At 42.3% G+C, this 22,329-nt stretch overlaps 1 protein-coding gene across 3 annotated transcripts in view; it reads right to left on the bottom strand.

The window, feature by feature from the left end:
• Positions 1-14,943: 14,943 nt before the first annotated feature.
• The window catches only part of ZNF608 (zinc finger protein 608), a 108,736-nt gene continuing 101,350 nt past the window's right edge, over positions 14,944-22,329 (bottom strand). For all 3 annotated transcript variants that reach the window (XM_005900886.3, XM_070374066.1, XM_070374065.1), the window contains 5 exons: positions 20,689-21,106; positions 19,945-20,117; positions 18,433-18,586; positions 16,499-16,580; positions 14,944-15,940 (listed from right to left, as the gene is read on the bottom strand). In XM_005900886.3, the coding sequence (XP_005900948.2) occupies positions 15,934-15,940; positions 16,499-16,580; positions 18,433-18,586; positions 19,945-20,117; positions 20,689-21,106 (834 nt within the window). In that variant the 3' untranslated portion in view covers positions 14,944-15,933. The remainder of the gene's footprint in view (positions 15,941-16,498; positions 16,581-18,432; positions 18,587-19,944; positions 20,118-20,688; positions 21,107-22,329) is intronic.

The following is a 22,329-nucleotide window of genomic DNA, read 5'->3' as shown; positions in this document are numbered from 1 at the left end:
AAGATTGTTTACTCTAAGAGCTATTCTAGGACTTTGCTGGTAGTATAATGGATAATGGATAAGAATCTGCCTGCTGATGCAGGGGACACAGGTTCGATCCCTGGTCTGGGAAGATTCCACATGCTGCGGAGCAACGAAGCCCATGCTCTAGGGCCCACAAGCTGCAGCCACTGAGCCCGTGTGCCATGACTACTGAAGCCCATGCACCCTAGAGCCCGTGTTCCGCAACAAGAGAAGCCGCTGCAATGAGAAGCCTGCCCACTGCATGGAAGAGGAGCCCCAGCTCGCCGCAACTAGGGAAAGCCAGCACACAGCAACAAAGACCCAGCACAGCCAAAAATAAATAACAAGAAACTGCTTATGGGATATAATTTAAAAAAAAAAAAAGAACTATTCTAAATCTGCTTGTAGTTTCTGGATCCATCACTTACTGCCTGTCCCTAGATGCTAAGCAGGGAAAAAAAAAAAGCCTTTGTATTACTCTGGGCATTGACTAAACTTAACTTCTCATTAAATTCATTTCTTGCTAAATATGTAAATCACTGTATGTCCTCTGTCTCTGAGGGTCCTGAGCTACTTTTCCACAATGGCAGCCATAATGCAGATGAGCCCATGGTTTACTCCCACATGACCATCACAACTGAGTTTCCTAAAATGATGAAACTATGATTGCAAAATGAAATAAAACCTCTATTGGAAGAGCTTTATATCACAATTGACATGTTCTATTTTTAACTCAGAAATATGAAGCACCGTGGGAGGGTACTTGGCCTATCATTAATAAAGACATGTGTTTGTATCCTACTCCATTTGAGCATTTTCCTCATTAAATATATAAGAAGATGCACATGATGTTATGCTAAAATAAAATATTAGACCCAAATAACTAAGGACAAACGTTGTATAATAAATCTGAAAGCCGTTAACATCACTGTGAAAACTCTATAGCTAATAAATATTCTCCCTTAATGTGCTATATATTAAATTAACTAGAGATGAATCAAGTAGAGATAGTGAAGCGAAGGCAAGAGAAGTAGAAATAGACAGATACCATGGCACAAATTCTTGGTGAGAGAAATGACAGCTTACTTTTAAAGTGATTCATGTCCATCACTTCAAAAAAGTCATGGTTCACAATTTATATCAATTAAAAATACAGTGCCTTCCTCCTCTAGGCCACTTCCCCCCACTTCCCGTTCATCACAAGTGACCACTGTTAACAATGTGAGAGGCCTGCTTTCCAGATGTTCTGTCCAAATACAAACACACTGCTCAAATATGCACACATACGTACGCACAAATACACAACACACACGTATAGGAACATGTACTCGCTTATTCACGGAAGAGCTTGTACTCCTACAATCCTATATATAACATCCAGCAAATGAATTTAACAAATGTGCTGTGGCCATCATAGCCGGTGGATACACACAGACTTCATTCTTTTCAGGGTACCATGTTGCGGTTCTACCGTTACTAAGCCACAGTGATGGATGTTTAAGTAGTTTCCAGTTGTTTAAAACGATACAGTGAATACATTCACATAGTGTCTTTGTGCAACTGAGAATGGCTATAGGCTAAATTCCCCCAAAGGGAGTTATTATGTGCATTTTCAGTTTTGACAAACAGTGCCAAACTGGGCCCCGATATTTCTCACTACCAGTGAAGGAACTCTGACCCACACACTCACCAGCATTTAACCTTTGCTGTATTAATTGTAAAAAATAATCTGTCTCCCTGTAATGTGCTATATGACCATATTTCAATATTTCTATTAGTCATCTTGTTCCTTTTCTGTCAACTGGTTGCTTATATCTTGTTGCTTTTAAAAATACACTGAGTAAAAAAATGGGCCCTCTTATATATAAAACAGATAAGGACTTATTATACAGTACAGGGAACTCAATATTCTGTAATAACTTATATGGGGAAGAATCTGAAAAGAATGAGCATATATAGATGTGCAACTTTATCACTTTACTGCATACCTGAAACTAACATAATATTGTAAACCAACTATACTCCAATATAAAATAAAAACTGAATTAAAAAATAAAATTAAATCAAGACAATTGCTATAGAATCTTAAAAAAATTGGCCCTTTGCCTGAGGTATATATTGCAAATATTTCCCCAGTCTCTTTTTTGTTATTTGACTTTATTTCTGATGTTATTCCCCAAATGGAACTTAAAATTTTAAATGTAATCAAATTATCAATCTTTCCCTTTATGGCTTCTGAATTTGATGTTAAATACAGAAGCATCACTCCCACTCCAAAAATATAAATAAATTATCCATGTTTTCTTTTAGTACCATGATGCTTTCACTAAATGTTTGACCCTTCCGGAATTTATTTTGTTATAAAAAGTTATACTGGATTTCTGGCTATTTTTCCATACAGCCAACCTGCTATTTTGAGGTATATTTAAGGCAGTAACATAGAACATTTGCTGGTCAAACAATGTTTGACTACAAATAAAGATGAAATTACTTTTATGTTTTCATGTATTAATCTTACTTTTAAAAATATTAATAGAATACTAATTTCATGTTTTATGTTTCTTTAAGAAACTGTAATTTACAAATAAACAACATCCAATTGTACATTTTGTGTTATAGAAACATGAAAAAGAAATAATCTCCAAATTCTTTTCAGCAAGAGACTCCTTACATAATACTCCACAAAAACATTTTTAAATGACTTTTTCAGTAGAGCTAAAATTGCCATTTTAGGGTTATATACCAGTTGAAACTGCTGTACTTTTTGCTTTACTAAGAAACACTACAATATTTTCATCCAAGTGGTAAAAATATGAGTATTCTGCCCCAGCTCTAATCCAGATCACAGAAATGGTACAATTAAAGTGCATTACATCATCCCACCCAAAATTCATTCAAACAGGCAGAAGGAAATAACATGAAGAATGATTGAGTAGGACATCTTTGGGAGTTAAGTCAAGCTTATGGCAAAGACTGAATGATGAGTCAAACGCAGCCTCTAAACAGCCCTAAAGGTACTACTTTATCTCCTCCTACCTTGCAAACTTTTCCCATTCAGCCACCAACTAGAGCTTGACTGTATCTGTTCTCTAAGAGGATTCTTGTCCATTCTGTGCCCAGCACCTCCCTTTGCATCCTGGGGTGGCTGTCTCACCCTGCATGTTCTTGTCCCCCTTGTAACCAGGATGAGATGGAAATAGCTGGTAGATGAACAAGTAAAATTAATATCTATGATCTACCTCACCCAATAACCCGGTTCTCAGCATTTTCATACTATACATATATACAAAGAATCTCATGGCCTCTGCTTCTATAATGTTTCCTATCTCCTTCCCTTCTTAAAATCTTCCACGCATATGATGAAGTTGTAAGCACATGTAAACAGACAGCTCCTCCTAGTCCAGAGTAAAAACCAAGCACCTACAATAGCTTACAAGACTGCTACAGTAAACCTCCTCCCCACCCAAACACACACACAGCCACCTCTTGGACTTAATGGGATGAGCATTTGCCTTACTGAGAATATTCAGTTCTGTGGTAGAAGACAAGAAAACAAATGAGGTGGATGCAAATCGTTAGGTGCGTTAAGCATAGATAATTAAATTATTATCTAACATACCTGGGAGATATGTTAGATAAAGCAAGTGGAGCATATATGTGTGAACCTAGATAGAAAGGAATGTAAGAACCAAGTAAATAATACATATTCATGATACACTAAATATACCTAAGGCCCAGGAAGCACTGAATATTCACGGTATCCTAAATACACATGAGGACACAAAGCACTCAGTATCTGGGAGGTCCGACCTTAGCCACTTGTTGGTGATGCCTGTGCCCTCTGTCCTGGACATGCAGATAAAGCCCTTAAGTGCTCCTCAGGCTAACGCTACAGATCTCAGCCAGGATCTCCAACAGAGCGAGCTGTGCCAACTGCAGGCATCCTCACCCCTCACCTGTGGTCCTCATAACAGCACAGTGGGGGAGATGGATGTCGTACAGAAACAGGACAAAGGAACATTATGTAACATGGAATTCAGGAGATGTGGCCCTTCCTCTGCCTGTACCCCAGCCTGTGTACAATCCACTCCATTTTCTTCTACTTACTATATGCTTTGGTTTAAATTGCTCTCATAAACTGTGTGATTTGTGCATCTTCAATCTGTTAGCTTTCAAGAGAAAGCTAGGGGATAGCTTGGCTGACCATGCACTAGGGGGCTGCCACTGCAAAGCTGTATCCATACAACGTGGTTGACCACTGTGCTCCTCATCTGAGCACTAGCCACACCGTTCTCCTTCCTTTCCCTTAAATACCCCAAGCACATTCGGACCCCAGGACCATTGCATGTGCTCCTCCCACTGCCTGAAACACTATTCTACAGACAACATGACTAGGTCCCTCATTTCCTTTATGTGTCTCTTCCCTGAAACTCCTATATAAAATCACATCATTTTCTGGCAACAGTTCACCAACACCAACTGGGTCCTACAATTTGATTTTGACACTACCTGGAGTTAGGGCAAACACAACAGGTTAAGGGTGCAGTCCCACAAAACTGCCCCCACATCTGATGCCAGCTGTACGTGGGGTCCCTAAGCTACCTGCATTTCTGCCCAGTCAACTATGAATTTGGCAGTTCCCATGAAACTTTTCCCCAACAAGCAGGTTCAGTGATTTCCTGGAATGACTCACAGAACTTGGGAAAGCATTATACATATGATTACAGTTTTATCATAAAGGATAGAAGGAACAGTCAAATTGGAGAGATGCATAGAAAAAGATATGGGAGGAGACAGATGGTCCAGAGCTCCCATCTTTCTCCAGGCACACCATCTCCTCAGACAGAGATGTGTTAACTAACCAGGTAGCTCTCTGGACCCTGTGTTGAAGAGTTTCTATTTAAGTTAATTACATGAAAGTGTTAGTCGCTCAGTTGTATCCGACTCCTTGTGACCCCATGGGCTGTATCCCACCAAGCTCCTCTGTCCATGGGATTCTCCAGGCAAGAATACTGGAGTGGGTTGCTATTCCCTTCTTAAGGGGATCTTCCTAACCCTGGGACTGAACCCAGGTCTCCTGCATTGCAGGCAATTCTTTACTGCCTAAGCCATCTGGGAAGCCCTAAGTTTATGACATATTCATGACTTACCAAGTCCTATCAAATCATTGGCCATTGTGATTGAACACAATCTCTGGTCCTTCTTCCCTCTAAAGGTTCCAAACCTCTAACCATGTAGTTGGGTCCTCTGCTGACCAACCCCAATGCCAAAGCTAACTCAGGGCCTGCCAAGAGTCACTTCATTAATGTAAATTCAGGTGTAGTCAAAATGGGCTCTTTATGAATAACAAAACACATTCCTAGCACAGGAAATTCCAAGGGTTTTAGGAGTTCTGTGCCAGGAACCAGGGCAAAAACAAAAACGTCTATTTTTCTTATACCACAAAATTAGAAATATCTTCTTCCTAGGTACTCCCTGTTCTCGTTGCCGTATTTATCATTAACTAGCACCCAACATGTGGGATATATTTGTTTGTGTATTTGTAGATGGTCATGTCCTCCCACTAGAATGTAAACTCCACGAGGGCAGGATTTGCTTTTTTCCTATTGTTCTATCTCCAGCATCCGGAACAGTTTTTAGGCTAAAACAAGCACATGTGTGAGTGGATGTCCTGTCAGGATAGAATAGAGATGCCACCACCTCATCTCCTTCCTTGAGAGTGTGCTTTTCCACAGGAAAGCTGGGAAGGACAGTCCTGGGTTCAGTATGACTCTGCCCTGCCTCTCCCAAGTCTTGCCAGCCACATTTGGCTGTGAAAAGAACAGAAATCCATTGCACCTGGCCTAGGAATCTGCAGTGGGAACTGGAAAGCTGGGTTCATTAAATGATGATGAAAAGTGGGCCACTGAGGTCCCCGCTAGTCACAAGTCACATTCCGTAACAGGAGCAGGGAAGCCGCAAGGAGGTGGAGACAGTCAGTCTGTCAACAGAGGCAGGAGAACAGGACAGCTGCGCCCAGAGAAGCAGGGGGAAGAGATTATGTGACACCGGAGAGAGATTTAGGGGTTTTCTAGACATCATCACTATGACCTGCCAATTCCCTTCCTATCCTTGGGCATTATGAGAGTTGTCAGCTTTCAATAAACCCTCTTTGTAACTAAGCTGGTTTGAATGGTTCTTGGCCACAAATGTTCCTTGGCCACAGGGTGAAGATGGCACAGGTGTAGGGCTGGCCCAGAGAAGCCAAACCCAGGAGCCAGCTTAGCCATCTGTTCCCATTCCCGTCCCATTAGCAGGGCAAGTCATCCTAACTGCAGTGCCTTCCTGACCCTACCCAAGTCGGACCACATGGATCCTCTCCGGGGACCTGGACTTAGAATGGAGATGCCAGACAGGACTGCCAGCAAGGCAAGCCATGTGTTTGGAGAATCGCAGATAGCCAGTGGGCAGCAGGAGAAAGAATGAGACGGAGGGAAAGAAAGAGCAGAGGGAGAATCGTGATGAGAGACAGAGACACCAGGGGGACAGGGGTGGGTGGGGTGTGGGGAGGGGAAGGGACAGTGGGGGAGGGGAGAGAAAGGGAGAAGTTGCCCAGGTGCCTGAAGATGGTCCACGCCCCAGCGCCAGCCCCCATGACACTGTATATCCCTTCCACCCTTCCCCCATAAGACCTCTCTGCCCTACATTACATTTGCCTATTTTGCTTAAGTTACCTCGAACAGGTTTGTGCCACTTACAGCTTACAAATCCTCGACTAAGGCAAGGTGGCATTAGCAGGCAGGGGTACGCAGGTGAACCTGCCAAGCATGGAGGGAGCCTCAGGCCCTCGGAGCCCTCACGAGGAGTGGGACAGAGATACGTGGCCTTCTGGGAGAATGTCGCATTTATATTCAGCGCAAGTTCATCAGCTTCCATCACTAGACGACAAGAGGGAAGTCCCTTCAGCTGGCCCTGGGGATGCTGCTTGGTCGCCTACATGACTTGAGCCTGCCTCACCCACCAGAGTCAGTCACAGGAACCCGGCTGGGGCTCGAGACTATCACACGGGGATTTCAGAAGTTGCGTGAGGCCCCTCGAGATAGGTACCATTACAGGTAGCGGGGCTCTCCTAGGCTGCAGGGCACTTTCCACCTCTGACCCTAGCGCTCAATGACTGGACAACCAAGACTCCAGGTGAGGGGCGGAAATGAGTCACCTCAACTCACCAACTCTGGGCACATCTGGTTGTGTGGTCCGAGGGCCTCTGGGAGCTCCTGGCTGGGGACTTCTCACCCCAGCCTGGGGCAGCACGGACCAGGAGACAGTCTGGTCTCCAGCTGCTGCCATCCTTTATTATTTGTCCCTGTATCTCATCACCGAGGGTACAGTGGGGGTTTTGGGGTGGGTGGCAGACACACAGGTACCTGGGGACTTCTGAGGCTGAGCACAACACACTGGAAAGTTTACGAGCTTTGGTCACAGAGTCCCCAAGCAAACACTCATCTGTGCACCAGATCTTCGCAGTTGGCCAAAGGTCCGTAGGGTCCTCTGTGCCCAGCTCTGTAGACTCCTGGCTGATGCATAGAAGAAAGGGCCGTGCCACGCTGCTGAGGGGCTGTGAGCCCAGCGTCTGAGCTTTCAACTGCCTGGGAAACACCAGGCCCTTAGGAGGAACGCAGAAGATGTTTCCCAAACAAATTCTGCCTTCTATGCGGTTCACCCACTTTCAAAATTCCTTCTCTGGAAGGAATTTGGTCACTAGATCTGCAAGTGCAGCTCTAGCCCATCCCCCATCAAGTCAGGGTGTCCATCCTCCAAGGGTAAGCAGGTTAGCTCATGCACACTGGGGCCCACGGAGGGTTGGTGGCAGGTCAGAACACTGGGTCAATTCCTTTGTCTTCTTCCTCACCAAGTGTTCTACTCTCTGCAATAGGAGAGGTGGGTGGAGGCAAAGCGGACCACGCCTCGTGCAGTACGGGACCAGCTGGGACCACTGGGCTGCCTAGGAGTTACCACCTACCCCTGCCCTTCCAGAAGGCACAGGACTCTCTTCAGAAGCAGACAGGCTTCTTCTCAACCGAAATTCTTCAGTAACCCTAAGTCAAAGACGCCAAGCTCCGGACTGATTTCTCTTTCCCAAAGAACCTTCCTTTTTCTTGGAAGGGTTAAGAGTCACCCTGTGTCAGGGGGCTCTTGAGCTTTCCCTTGGAACACCAGTGCCTGAGGCATGCCCTTTCTAACCCACCAGCCCCCTTATCATACCTCTCCCCACCCCCACTGTGTCTCTGTTCCAGTATGAATGGTCCTGAGCTCCTCATTTCTCTCTGGAGTGCAGTCAGCTTGCCTGGGGACAAGGTAGGTTCCTGTCAATCCTTATAAGCTATAAATTCCAAGGAACTTGGGCAAGATAAAAGGACAACATAACTTCGTGTGTGTGTGTGTGTTTTAGGGGAGGCAGTGAAGACAGGCATCTATTTTTGCCACCAGTAAAGCCCTACTTGGCAGGTTTCTAAGTCCTTTTTCTTGTTTGGAATGCTTAGTGTAGCCCATAACCCGAGTTCCTCAATTCTGTCCAGCCACCAGACTCTCTAGGGGAGATTCAGTTACTCCCAAGGGTACCTCTGAGTTTTGCTTAAGTACAAACAATCACCTGCCTCATCCTGCCCACCCACACCATCCTGTATGCAGACCTACACCTTGGAAGAGCCGGAGAGGATGCCAGGAGAATTTATCAAGTGCCACTGGGCCTCAGGAAACGTTCATTCTCACATTTACCTCCTCCTTCTTTCCCCTCACGGAACTCCGGTTCTAAACCATGTCACCCCACTGTGCCCGTGCATGATCCCAGGGCCCGTTCTCACCCTTCTTAGCTTCAGAAGGTCTTGACAATCTCATGTTCTTGTCCATGATGATTTAGGAGAATGTGACCCAGTTCTGGCCAAGGAGACATGAGAGGATGTCTGTCAGAGGCATCCAAGAAAAGTTTCTTCCCTCCTAAGAGAGAGACAGACTCAGTCCTGTCCCCTGGACATTGTTGCCTCTGGATGGGGCTCCTCGAATTCTCATGGCCATCAGAGGAGGGACAAAACAAGACAAAGCAACGAGTGGTGCAGAGAAGCAGAACCAGCAGTATGGAGGGCTCTGCTTGGAGCTCACCCTGCTCTCTGCTTCATGTTATGGAAAAAAACACTTTTCCTTGTGGTTTAAAGGCTGTCTGAGCCACGGTTTCTATCACATGAAGCTGAAAACATCCAACTTCACCACCATCCTACTAGAGATGCCCTCCTCTCCATGACTGTGCTAAGAGGTCACCCCTGCTAGGCTAGGGACTGTACCTCTCTTTCACTGGCTAATGATCAGTCTAGAAATAGATCCTGCAAAATTTGAGATCTGACCTAGAAGCAGGGGGTGGGTAGTTGGACTACCTTCTCTGGAGAGTGATGGGGAGATGGGACCACCTTCTGTGTCCAACCTGTAGCCCTTTAATGACTGCATGGTGCCCAGGGTGCCCTTGGGCCCCTGACCCTGCCACCCTTATTAGGAAGAATTTTTGAATCAAACAGCATGACCAGCCCCCAACAAGGCCTGCTGAGGCCAAGAAGAAGTCTAAGCAATTTTTTTAAAGGCTTCCACAACATTAAAATAAAGTAATTCCAATAAAGGATTATAGAAATTATAGTTAAAATGTTTACATTCTGCAAATGTAAATATGTTTCACATATCCCCACTCCCTAATAAAATGTACTAGAAAAGGATCTGGTTATGGGAAGTGAGTTTAGAGTTGTGGTTTTAAGGTCTTCCTTTTCTAATCTTTTCAGAAGCCCTCTGGGACAGTAAGCACATCATTTGGAGCTGATTAAAGGTCTGAATTGGAGATCCTTTGTGAGACTCTATGACGGTCTCTTCCAGAATCAAAAAATCATCCACTTGCCCCAGCAACCAGTCAGCCAAGCACCCATTGCCGCCAAGCCCAACTCTTTCATTCTGAGCTTCTAGTTATCAGATGTAGGTGGTAGAGGATTCACGGTGGCAAGGGCCATCATGACAGCCAGAAAAAAGGTTAAGATTTTTGACAATTTCTGCCAGCTGTATGCTGAGGCCCCTCCAGGCTTCCAGGATCTGGGTCTGGGTTGCCTCCCTGGCTCCAGAAGACTCCACAAGCATTTGTCTCATAGCAAACTAGAGATAAAGGCTATGCTTCTCTCACTGGCCCCTCTGAAAGTAATACATAGGCTAGCTTTTGTTAAGGGATTGGTAAAGAATCCACCTGTAATGCAGAAGACCCCAGTTCAATTCCTGGGTCAGAAAGGTCTGCTGGAGAAGGGACAGGCTACCCACCCCAGTATTCTTGGGCTTCCTTTGTGGCTCAGTTGGTAAAGAATCTGCCTGCAGTGTGGGAGACCTGGGTTTGACCCCTGGGTTGGGAAGATCCCCTGGAGAAGGGAAAGGCTACCCACTCCAGAATTCTGGCCTGGAGAATTCCAGAGACTCTATAGTTCATGGGGTCAAAAGAATCGGACACGACTGAGTGACTTTTCACAGCTTTTGTTAATTACCTAGGGACTTTAGGATCCCTTTTCTGAAGCAGCATATAGTAGTCATAAAGCCAGACCATCACTTACACAGTGATTCTATCACAAGTTTTATGTCTGTGCCTAAGTTTCCTCAACTCTAAATGGGGATAGTAATTGGTTGTCATGAGCATTAAGTGAATTGTTTTATGTGATGTGTTTAGGAACAGTGTCTAAGGCACACTAAATCCTATGTAAATGCTAGCTGTTATTATTCACTGTGTTGATTTCTACCCAGGTGTAAAGGAAATGTGTTGGGTGGATGGCAGGGAGAACAATGACCTCCCAGAGAAGTCTACTTCCTAATCCTTACAACCTGTGACTATGTTGAGTTGCATGGCAAAGGGAAAACTAAGACTGAAAATGGAATTAAGGTTGCTAATCCACTGACCTTGAAATGAGGAGATTATCCTGGATTATCTGGGTGGACCCAATTTAATCAGGGATCCTTTTAAGAGGGAGGCAGGAGAGGAAGCAAAGCTGTGATGACACAAAGTTAAAAAAAAAAAACAAAAAACTCCACAAATCAAAAGAAAGATGAGTCAATAAATAATGATTTTGGTTTCTCAACTTTTCTGACTAAAGGAATAATGGTTGCTTTAAAATACTGAAGGTAAATAAAATAACTTCTAAATTTTCTAATAATGGGAAGCACAGTTCCATGTTAAGTTTCCTGGCTTGAAAATGAGGGGTTTCTGATACCCTTGAAAGATACAAGGTCACGATTCCGTCACTCAAGATCTCAGTTTCTCAGAGGGATGCCAAACTTACTTTATTTTGTGTGTTAACTTTGATCCATTTTTAGCAGCTGCCTGGAGAGCTGGGCTGAGAACTCGGTGGGATCTCACCCATGTGAAGCTGGGGCGTTGGAATGATTAGTCATTTCTGCTATGGACCCAGGTAAGGGGTCTGGCCCCACGTGTACCCGCTACTCACTGTTCCATGAGAATGACCGCAGGTGGGGCAGGCCACCATACACCTGACCAGAAACCTGGACTGTGAACTGGACCACACTCGCGGGCATCGTCTGTGTCTTGTGTTCACGATGGCCCTGGAGAGCTTTATTTCCTCTCAATTTCCAGGTATGTCATGTTTCCTTTCATTTTATTTTCAAATGTCTGAGTTAAAAAAAAAAATCTTCACTGAAATGTATAGTGCATCTGGAAAGCTCCCTAAGTGTATTTCTGTACATGAATCAAATGGTACTCCTTGTAGGAAGGAAATCTGAGTTCAATCCCAGCAACCTCTTAAGAATGACTCCTTTCTCCAGGTTTTCTAACTGGAATGTCTTCATTCCAGGGAAAAATAATATGTATTTTAGAGAGCTGGTGTGAGGATTTTTAACAACATACATAAAGTGCATTTTCCAATTTGAGGTGCTGTGAGTCAAATTCAGCCCTCAGACATGGGTTTTAGATTGAATTCATTTTTAGTCTATAAAATCTACTAATTATTAGGTTAAAACCTAGATCATCCAACTCTGTTTTTAGAAGATCGGGCCCATGTTGGTCAAGTGAGCACCCCCACTACACTTTCATGAGATTACCAGGCATCACAGCTGGCTTTTATATCTTCTAAAGAAACAGAAAACAAGAAGGCACAGTAGTCTATCTGTGGGAGAGGAGGTGGGCAGGAGATCTGAATTTCACATGACCAGCTGGCTGTCACAGCCTGGGGTGGGGTGGTTCGAAGTTGCTACTGACATCGGGAGGGTAGAGCCTAGCTCAACACCCTACAATGTGCACAGTTCCGCCCCTAACAAAGAACATGTCCGCCAACTGTCCAAAATGTCCATAGTGCCAAGGCTGGGAACCCCTGCTTTGGAGAGTGATTCCGTTAAGAAAAATAAGAAACTATGATGGAGGCACTGCTAATAGTGGGTTTCACTCTGTTTTCTCTCCTAAAGTTAACTGAAAGCAAACAACATTTATGACTCAAGCTTCTGCAGGAAGCAGGGAATGGATGACTGTGGTTAGTGACAAAAACAGTAATAAATGGCTTTGCCTGTCTTGTCTCTTTCAGAGTCAGGGAGGGAATGAAATGGACCAGTAATTATCATTTAAACTGCTGTTTTATCCTGTATCAATCAGAGCTATTCATTCTGGTTACTCTCAGACCCTTGGGCTGAAACCACACTAAATCAGGGTCACAGTCAGGGTGAATACATAAGGCCAGCCTTTTTACTCAGTAAGTGCTAATGACCTGGGCTGAACATCAATGGCAAGTTTCCATGAAAAAGCCATCTGAGATCCTAATCTAGGAACAAATGGTTCTATATGGAGCCTATTACCTTGTTTTTAATATTCTGCATTCGCTGGGACCACAGCTGTAAACAACTCTTCAGTCTCATTTCTCCATGAAGTTAATTTGCACTGTGTTAGCACTGCAGGCGTTTTGCATATGTTCAGCACAAGTTGATATGAGCAGGCCTGGAATGAATAATGTTTAGTAAAATCAATAAACCCTATTATTAGTCACTAAGGGGAATGATTTTATGTCTATAAAAGTAAAACAATTAGAACCGTATTAATGGCAGATTCATCATAGTAATATAATAGAGCCAAGTAGGCTTGTCTTTTGGGAATCTTTAATTTACCATTCAGTCCTGACTATGTACTCAGCCAGAGAAATGGCACACATAATATAAACAAGCCCTGGCCTTTGGCGATTCATGTTGTCATCAGCAGGGACAGCACTGTAACAGTAAGAGGAAGAAACAAAACTTCATTCAGTGACTAATGGAAACCAGTCATGAATAATGTTCCAGTAAGAGCCTGCGGGGAGAGTCTATTCAAGTTGCAATGTGCCTTTGGTCATATACATCTTTGTATTTATCAGGACCCCTCGGCACTCCTGTTTATCACAGTAGAAGAGTTAAGCACGGTCTGATGTCCATGTTTATATCCTATCTATTTAGGCACCTAACTAAAAGTATAATTAAAAGCCTATGTGATAAGCATATATCTACTCCTGTATAGCTCAGGTGAGATGAGCTTCCATATGATTTTTATTATTACTAAAGGCAGGAGAATCACCAGGAATCCACAGTGTTCCCCAGCCACTACCAGGAACATGATAATGCAGCTGGTGAAGATGTAAGTTGACCTTAGTTCTGGTTCTGTGTCGACAGTGAATTGTTCAGTCAGTTCTAGAACTGAGGCAACATGTAGGCAACCAAAAGTCACACTTCAAATGATATTCTGAACAGAGAAATCACACTTGTTTAACCAAAATAAGACAAATTACATTAGGTCTTCAAGGGTACATCAAGATGTGGTCTAAGAACTGAAAAAATTTGATAAATTTAAAGAATGAGGAAAAATAGGTGAAATCCTCTGAAGCATAGGGATGAAACACCATAAAAAATGTTGGATGATATTCATAGCAAAAACCATTTTCAGGTGACTTCCAAAAATAAAGCAAGTATTTTTGATTGCAAATATCTATACATATGCGACGCAAAAGCCCCTCAGTAGAACTAACCGAAATACAACAAGACAAAATCTGTCAGCTTAGGAAACCAAGGGATAGAACCATCATTAGCAATTACAGTAAAATCATTAAAACTTACAGCTGGGATGAAGCATCAACCAGTCCAAACACATGATACACACCCCCACTTTTAGGGCTTTGGCTTCGTGTTTGCATCTCACTGCAGCGCTTTCCCCCAGAGATGCACATGGCTGCTTCCTCATCTCCTTGAGAGAGATTTTCCCGATCACTCTATTCGTAAACACCCACAAATCCCTCATGCCCACTTCCAGACTTTGTTTTTCTCCAGGGCATTTATCAACCATCTAACATACTCTGCATATAACTTACATACTTTATTATGCTTACCCAGACCTACTAGAAAATGCAAACAGGAATTTTGTTCATGGCTGTAACCCAGCACCTGTACAGTGCCTGGGATAAGGTAGGTGCTCAGACAGAATTTGCTGAGAAGGAAGAGAGAAAGGGAAGGAGGGAAGCAAAGAAAGGAAAAAAGAGGAAGCAGTTAATTCTGTATATTCAGCATAATGAATGCCAGTAAAACATTCTAATGACAAGTCAATCAAATGGCTAGCTGACTAACTTTTCATACATTTTACCTACTGTTCACATATCCACAAGACTAACATCTTTGGAATTATCATTCCATACCACATAAACCTGAAATCTGTAGTGATACTACATTTCATGTTTAGAGTAAATACCCAATAAAGATACATATATGCACTGAATTAAATCCACTATTTGGCTGTTAAACTTGGGTATCATATAAGAAAAGTTAATATCTCTGTACTATATCTTAACACACTGGACCTTCATAGATATTAAGGAACTGTTCTTTGAAAATAAGAATTATTATCAGCCAGCTAGAAATAATATGAGACAGACAAGAAGCCATTATATATATATAAAAAAAAACCTTTTTAATTCTGATTGCCAAATTATTTAAGGCAGGTATAAAAAAGGAAAGCATTCAATATACATTTTACATAAAATAAACTAGATTACAGCATAAAACAAGTAACCAGGCAATGGCGTTAAAGTCTCTCTCTTCTAAAACTGGATAATTGTAAACATTAAAAAAACAAAAAAACAAAAAACTGCAGGACTATTCAAGTAATAGAACAATCACAGATGTCTCTGGTATGCAGGCTATTGGGTTATTTGCCATTCAAGATTATCAAAAATGACACCTCATTATTCACAGATGCTCATTATTTCCCCACTTTAATCTTTACATTATATACAACACAGTTCTTGTGGTACTGGCAACCCCATGCCTTCCAAAAGTATTTTCTCCACAATACACAAGTACGAACAGTGACTACAGGAACATTTTACACTGATGCATCTTAACAGGAGCCACCATATAGACATCTAAATTGTACCAAAGTGTCATCATCACAGTTAGCCTTTCTGAGGGGTTCATGGGAATTATATGAAGGATATGCAAGGTTCAGGCACACTGATACATAACATTATTTATTTACAATTGAAAAGCAAAAGCAAAAAAAAAAAGAAAGTAAGCAGCCTTCTGAGGCTAACACTTTCCAACTTGACAAATACATTTTTTATCTCCTTTACTGAGTGGTTTGCGACTTGGCAGCAGACCCTGTGTGTCTGAGCCTGGTTACTGATACAAAAAGTAAAGAATATATATATATATATATATGTATATATACATATATGTATACGTATATATATATAAAACAGAAGTTTAATTACAGCAACATTTGTTACTCTGTGATAAAATCTGTAATTTACAAAAATGAAATGACTGGTTTTTGCCTGCCATTAAGGCATTTCAAATTAACACCATGGAACTGATGTCTGTATAAGCGCTTCCCCATGTGATCCAGTCACATGACAACGTACATTTCCAATCTTGTTATTCTCTGCAAAAGAAAAGAAAACCTTAGCAAATGTTCCATCCGCATTTGACACTGAGAATAAGAAAACTGTAAGACCAACAGACTTATTTTAATTCTGTTCAATTCAAGGAATTCAATCCCAGAGAAAGTGAATGAACACAAGGGTAATGATATACAACATGAAAAATAAATTATTTTCCTTTTTAAAACAACTTGAGCAGTAACTGAAAATATCAAAGAACAAACATCACTTTAGCACTATGACAGTAAACTCCTTCAGTTGCAACTTCATTTTTAAACAAAATAAAACAAAGGGAGTTAGAGTGAATTGTTTTAACAAGCATTGAAGACAATTTAAGAACTGTTAAAGAAACAGATCAGTTAATTACTAATGTACATTACAGCTATAAAAATGAGGTTCACAGTATAGAAGCTGCATCTGAAATACGGTGACATAGTAAGTACATTCACTACAACAATATCAAACCCTTAGGAGCTAAGGTTTTGGTCTAAAAAGCCTACACTTGTTTCCTCCCACCCATTACGACGTCTCTATCTAGAAAGCTGATTCCAAATACATACCTTCTTTGTGCAGGAAACATTCCCGATGCAGATGCCTGTGCAGCCACCTGCTGAGAGGCAACGAGGGCAGCAGAGGTCAGGCCTAATGGGGGAAAAATGCAGGGTTTCTGTGACTTTCAGAAAGGTTAAGAGTAGATGCAGGTCCAATGGTGAAAGGTTGCGGACCAGGGAGTAGCAATCTGGCCTTTTTACACACACACACACACACACACACACACGAAATGTTTCATGTAGCAAGGACAGAATACAAACTGCTCAGTCTAACCAGAGTCCATCTCTTCACTGAATACTCTGTGGTTTTCTTAATAGCTATTCAAAGAGAATACAGCATTCCATCTCTCTGGCTCTGCATGGTGCTAAATGGTTTGCACGCATTTCTGAATAGGAAGCCCAGGAGAAATAATAGGTACCAGGTAACAACAGGAATCAAAAGTCACAGTGAATTATAGGAGCGCCACGCTATTTGCTTAGAATACAATACTTTCATAATAACTTTTATCACTTTAACGTTTTCCCCAGTGACTGAACACAATGCATCCCATAAGGTACATGGAATCACTGAATTGAACTTAGAAACAGTCTTAACTTTCACCCTGCAAGAGCAGGGGAGCAGTAAGAGAATATAATAGATCCAAATGGCATGAAGTTGCCTAATAGGAAATTCTTTTAAATTCTATAGAAAACAATCATGGAAAAAAGATAGAGGAAATAAAAGTAAACCCTGAGGAAATGACTCCTTCTATGTTCTCTATGGTTTCTTTAACACCACTATTTGACACCAAGTAACATGGAATGAATAAATTAAAATGACCCTTTCACATTTGGACAGCATTTCCTACTTTTGGAAATACCTTCAAATGTATTATCTCGTATTCAGACAGCAGAGTAAGAAGGAACCTGGCAAACAGATACTTGTCCACAGTTCAATCTGTGCCCTTTCAAAATTCCTACGTGGAAGCCTTAACCCCCAAAGTGACTGTATTTGGACCTATACAGGAAGTAATTAAGGTTAAATGAGGTCCTAGGGGTAAGGCGCTGATCTTGAAGGATTAGTGTCCCTTAAGAAGAGATAGTAACTCTCTTCCCCCCACCTCTTGGTCCCCCAAGAAGTCACAGGAATACATAAGCAAGATGGTGACCATCTACAAGCCAAGAGGAGAGCTCTCTCACCAGAAATCAACCATGCTGGCACCCTGGTATCAGACTATCAGCCTCCAGAACTATGAGGAAATACATTTCTGTCGTTTAAAGCCATAAAGACTATGGTATTCTGTTACTGCAGTCAAAGCTAAGACAGCAAGGTCCTAGCAAGTGCTCTACTGGTAAAGATATTGCCCCTCCCTGCCCAGGCCATGAGCTGACAGAGCTAGGACAATCTGCTAAAACACCACGAACTGTCTGTGGTTCCTCATGTCAGTGCTATGGCTTTTAAAAATATTTCTCCTCTTTACTCCACGTTTCAATAGCAAAGGGCTGGAAGTCTCAGGATTAGGTTATAAAGAGTGTTGACCCTGACCGCATGACTCCCTTTACTTCCTCGGGAAAAGGAGCAACTTGGAGGCCTGAAGAGATCAAGGGAAGTCATTTCACCAAAGCCTCCCACCATCCCTCCCTGTCTTCTACACTTTTCCTGAAGCAGCTATCTGATCTTCTGATTGTTATATTTGGTGCCCCAGACACTGCCCACCACCAATAACATCAATAAGTGACAATTATTAAGTGGTAGCCACTTCACGTCTCATCAAAACACACAGAGATGTGGGAATACCCTTAGCTGTGTCCCAAGGATATACCAGGAAAGAAGTGTTAAAATTCCACCCCAGAGCTAATTAACTCAAAGCTCAACCTTTTCATTTGAAGACAAGAAAGGCAGTTTTGGAAACTGTTTTTCAAAGCAGGATGAATAAAGGCACAAGGAGAATGGAGCTGCTGACCTTGGAAAGGGTCGTACTGCCCAGGGATGAGTGGGTACCCCATGCCCACGTGGGTGTGGTGGTGAGTATGCAGGTGCCGCTGGCCAAAGGGGGAGTGGCGGTCCCGCTCCCTCTCGGCTTCCCGCTCCCGCTCAGCTGAGGCCTTTTCCACAGGCTGCAAAAGAAAAGACAGAGATTCCCCCCTTAATCCTTTGAGAAACAATTTGGAGGGGCGTAGTAAACCTCCCTGGTCCCTTCAGCAGTGGGTACTCCTAATATTAAACAAGTAAATACACAGACTCTTAGAAATTCTTTATTAATGGTAAATCATTTCAAAAGACATGCATTTCAACTGGAATTAAGCCAACACTATAGTCCTGCTCTGAGCCAAAGCAATATCAACATTTTCCTCAAATGAGTGAAATAAGAGGACTTCTCTATTCCCATTCATAATTGCAGGTTTAGAATTGACCCAATTTCTTTCTAAAAACAAGTTTCACATAGGGATGAAGGAGAAGAAGGTGTTGCAGAGACTTCTTTAAGGTCAAGTTTTCTGATGACTATTCTATTTTAACTACATTTTCTGAGGAGAATGTATCTCACAATTTTAAACCTATCTTTATATTGAGCTCCATTGAGAACATACATCCTAATATTATAGATTACATCAATATCAAGCGCATGAAACCATTGCCCTGTGCCTCTGGAAGAATTCCAAAATCTTTCCATCTTTGAACACTCAGAGAAGTTCCAGTCCTCTAAAATCATAATTTGACTGAGGATCCTGTGTTTCTGAGACATTTTTTACTCATTTGAACTTAATCAGCCTTTCACTAAAGCTCTTTTTCTTACTTGAAAAAAAAACTTTATACTAGGAGTGCTCACAGTTAAAAGATGCATAAATCATTTTCTTTTAAGCTTCTTTTGAGTTTCAGGACACACGCAGATACACATCACAAAGCCTATATTTAATCTTTCCAACCTTCTTTTTTCTAGACCCAAACTACCACATCCTTTGTATTTTCTCTCTTCCCAACAGTCTCTGGGACTTTCTTTGCAGGGGGTGGGGAAGCAGAGCCATCTTTCACAAAGACATATGTCTGAATCACCTTAGCAGAGTTACAGGGATGTGTGGAGGAGTCAATGTCGAAGCACAATGGATGCAGTCAACACTCTTTAGCCAAGCGGCTCAGCAGCACATGAGTGCATCAGAAGTATTCTGCACCAAAGGTTGGTTCCTATGAATTTCAATGTCTGGCTGACTAGCATCCTCCTGGGTAAGCAAGGTAACAGATTTTCCAACAGAAGAGGCTGCTACTACCATACATGCTTTAACATTTTTTCCCCTCGTGTGTGAAAGCATCTTATTTTAAACATGCCATTCTTTCCTTATTAGGAAACAACACAAAACAAAACAGCATTCTTAAATCACAGCTGGGTTCCAAAGCCATTTATATTTCAAGACTGTTCTCTCGCTTGTCCCCTTTCCCCTTAAAACACAGTGCTTTTAAGTGACAACAAAAGGAAGCTTACAGCAGGAGACTTGCTGCGGTATTGGTTGGCATGCTGCTGGAGCAAATCCAGTGCTTTCGATTCAGTGGCTGTTTTCGTGTTGATGCTAGGGCTGGTATTGACTTTCTCTGCCTCTTCTCTCCCTGACATCTTCCCATAAACAGGATAATGAAATCCTGGAGAGAGATAGGCCCCTGCAGACACACAACAAATGCCACATCAAGTTACGAACGACATCTTTAAACAAAAACAACAAACCATTTGGGTTACATGAATTTGGGATAAGAGTCGGAGATCTTAAAATAGGGAATATTCCATTAAGAATGGGCTATATCGTCTTTAAACTGTATCGAGGTTCTCCGATTCTCTTCTCCCAGTTAACCCATCCTGATGATCAGAGGTTCTAAAAGAGAACAAGCTTATAGCCATTTCATCTGTTTACATGTGCAATTAAGACAAAAGAACAATAACTGTAATGATTATGACAGTAAGTGTTCAGAATGTATTCCTAGGCAATAAAATATCTGTCAGTCTCATAGCTACAGCAGACCATCAGATCCTATGGAAACTACAGCTAGTTTGACATTTCATCTAAAAACAAATCTGCCATTAATTCCATTTCACCTTAGGGACGTCTTTAAATAGCATTAAAAACAAGCCACACAATGTCACTCTTGAAGCCTCTAATTTATCCAGAGTTTTAAAACAGCTAGTACTTGAACACAGCCTCTTCCCTCCAATACAGTGAGAACCCATGACACGTACCAGGGTAACTGTGCATTAGGACGGGAGAAACAGCCCGGTATGCAGGGTGGCTGGGGTCATACATCTGCGGGTAAGGATAAGCATGCAAGTACTGTATGTAGGACTGATGCTGACTCATGGGCGAGGAGACAGCCACTCTGGTTCCCCGAGAGTCCTTCCAGTTCACGGGAGTCTTCCGATCATCGTTTTTCAGTTTGCCCTCATCCAAGGACTGAGAATCAGGACGTTTGGCCTCTTTGGGCTCCTCTTTGATGCTTGTTAATGATACAGGAAGGCTGGGCACACCACTCTCTTTGTTGGGGGTTTTTCTGGGACTATCCTCTTTTAATTTCTTTTCTCTATCAAGTTCTTCTGACTTTTGTGGATCCAAGTATTTGGGTTGGTATACATAATGATGCCATGTCCTTGTATCTGGATCCTGGTTTTGGAAAAAAGACTTATTAAAATAAAATTAACATTTTTAAGAAAAACTCATTCATCACCATGAAAGCACTATTACTATTACTTCTAATACTGAGGTAACATTTATTTATACGCTTACACTGTGAGCTTTACTGCCTCCTCTTACGAAGGAATGATGTCTAAGGCTGGCATGATTAATAATATCTTTTACAGAAGACAAAAGCAAAGCTCTTAAAGCTCAAGTAATATCAGGGTCACAATGCTGCCCAGTTTGTGGAGCTGGGCTTCAAAACTTAGCTTGGCTGGAATTCAGAGCTGGGGTATTAATGTTAATTCTTAACATTAAATAACACCCTCAGACATACTCAATCTAACTCTCGTTTTTCCCTTACTATCTTACATAGGTAAAAAGAATATAAAAAACTCAAGCTGATAATATTAAGTTTTACCTACTGTTTAAGTTTTAATATAGCTTAAGTAATTGTATCAATTAACATCATTTAGAGGGGGGAACTCTTGGTTTCCTAATACACTTTCTTCATCCACTGTAGCCAAGGCTGAATAGAAACCAGATCGGTTCATTAATCCAAACAAAATTAAAAATGAACACCACACATTATGGCTTTACTATAGTAAACAAAGGCATCCATAACATGCACCCCCCGCCCCTCCAATTGCACAGTTCTAATGCAGCCCTGTGGTGTCACAGCCTGATTCGACTCCAGAAGTGGAGAAACTGAGGGCCTTTAAAATGACCTTTGTGGCTCCCCTGCAACCCATCCCATTCACGCTACAAACCCACTGGGTGCTTAGGGGCAGAAAAGCATGAAGAAAGGATTCTGTTGCTCTGGTTCACTGTGGACCTCTATATGCCCCCTCTAAGTGAGGGCTGGGGTGCTGGGAAATACCAGAATTAATACTTCTGGGACTACAGTTGAGTCAGGATGTCTGAATCGTGACAGAAAATGCTAGCACATGTGTGGTTTCACGGTGACCGATTTTCAGGTGTCGGCACATTTCACCTCAAGCTGGCTGACCGCGGGGCTCTGGGATGACTGCCCGAGGCCCATCCCCCTAGCTCCTCACTCCTCACAAGCGAGAGGCACTGAACCCTGCTTTGAGGCCCTTCATGTAGCGCAAAAAACAGAAGTCTAGACGCCTCAAGACACTCCCAAGTTTCATCAAAAAGATAAGTAGGAAATGTGAATTTAAGGACCCTGTCTTAATATCCCCAGAAGA

Source organism: Bos mutus, chromosome 7, assembly GCF_027580195.1.
Source record: "Bos mutus isolate GX-2022 chromosome 7, NWIPB_WYAK_1.1, whole genome shotgun sequence".
NCBI lineage: Eukaryota > Metazoa > Chordata > Mammalia > Artiodactyla > Bovidae > Bos > Bos mutus.
The sequence above is the reverse complement of the archived record's forward strand: the minus strand, read 5'-3'. Positions and strand labels throughout refer to the sequence as shown.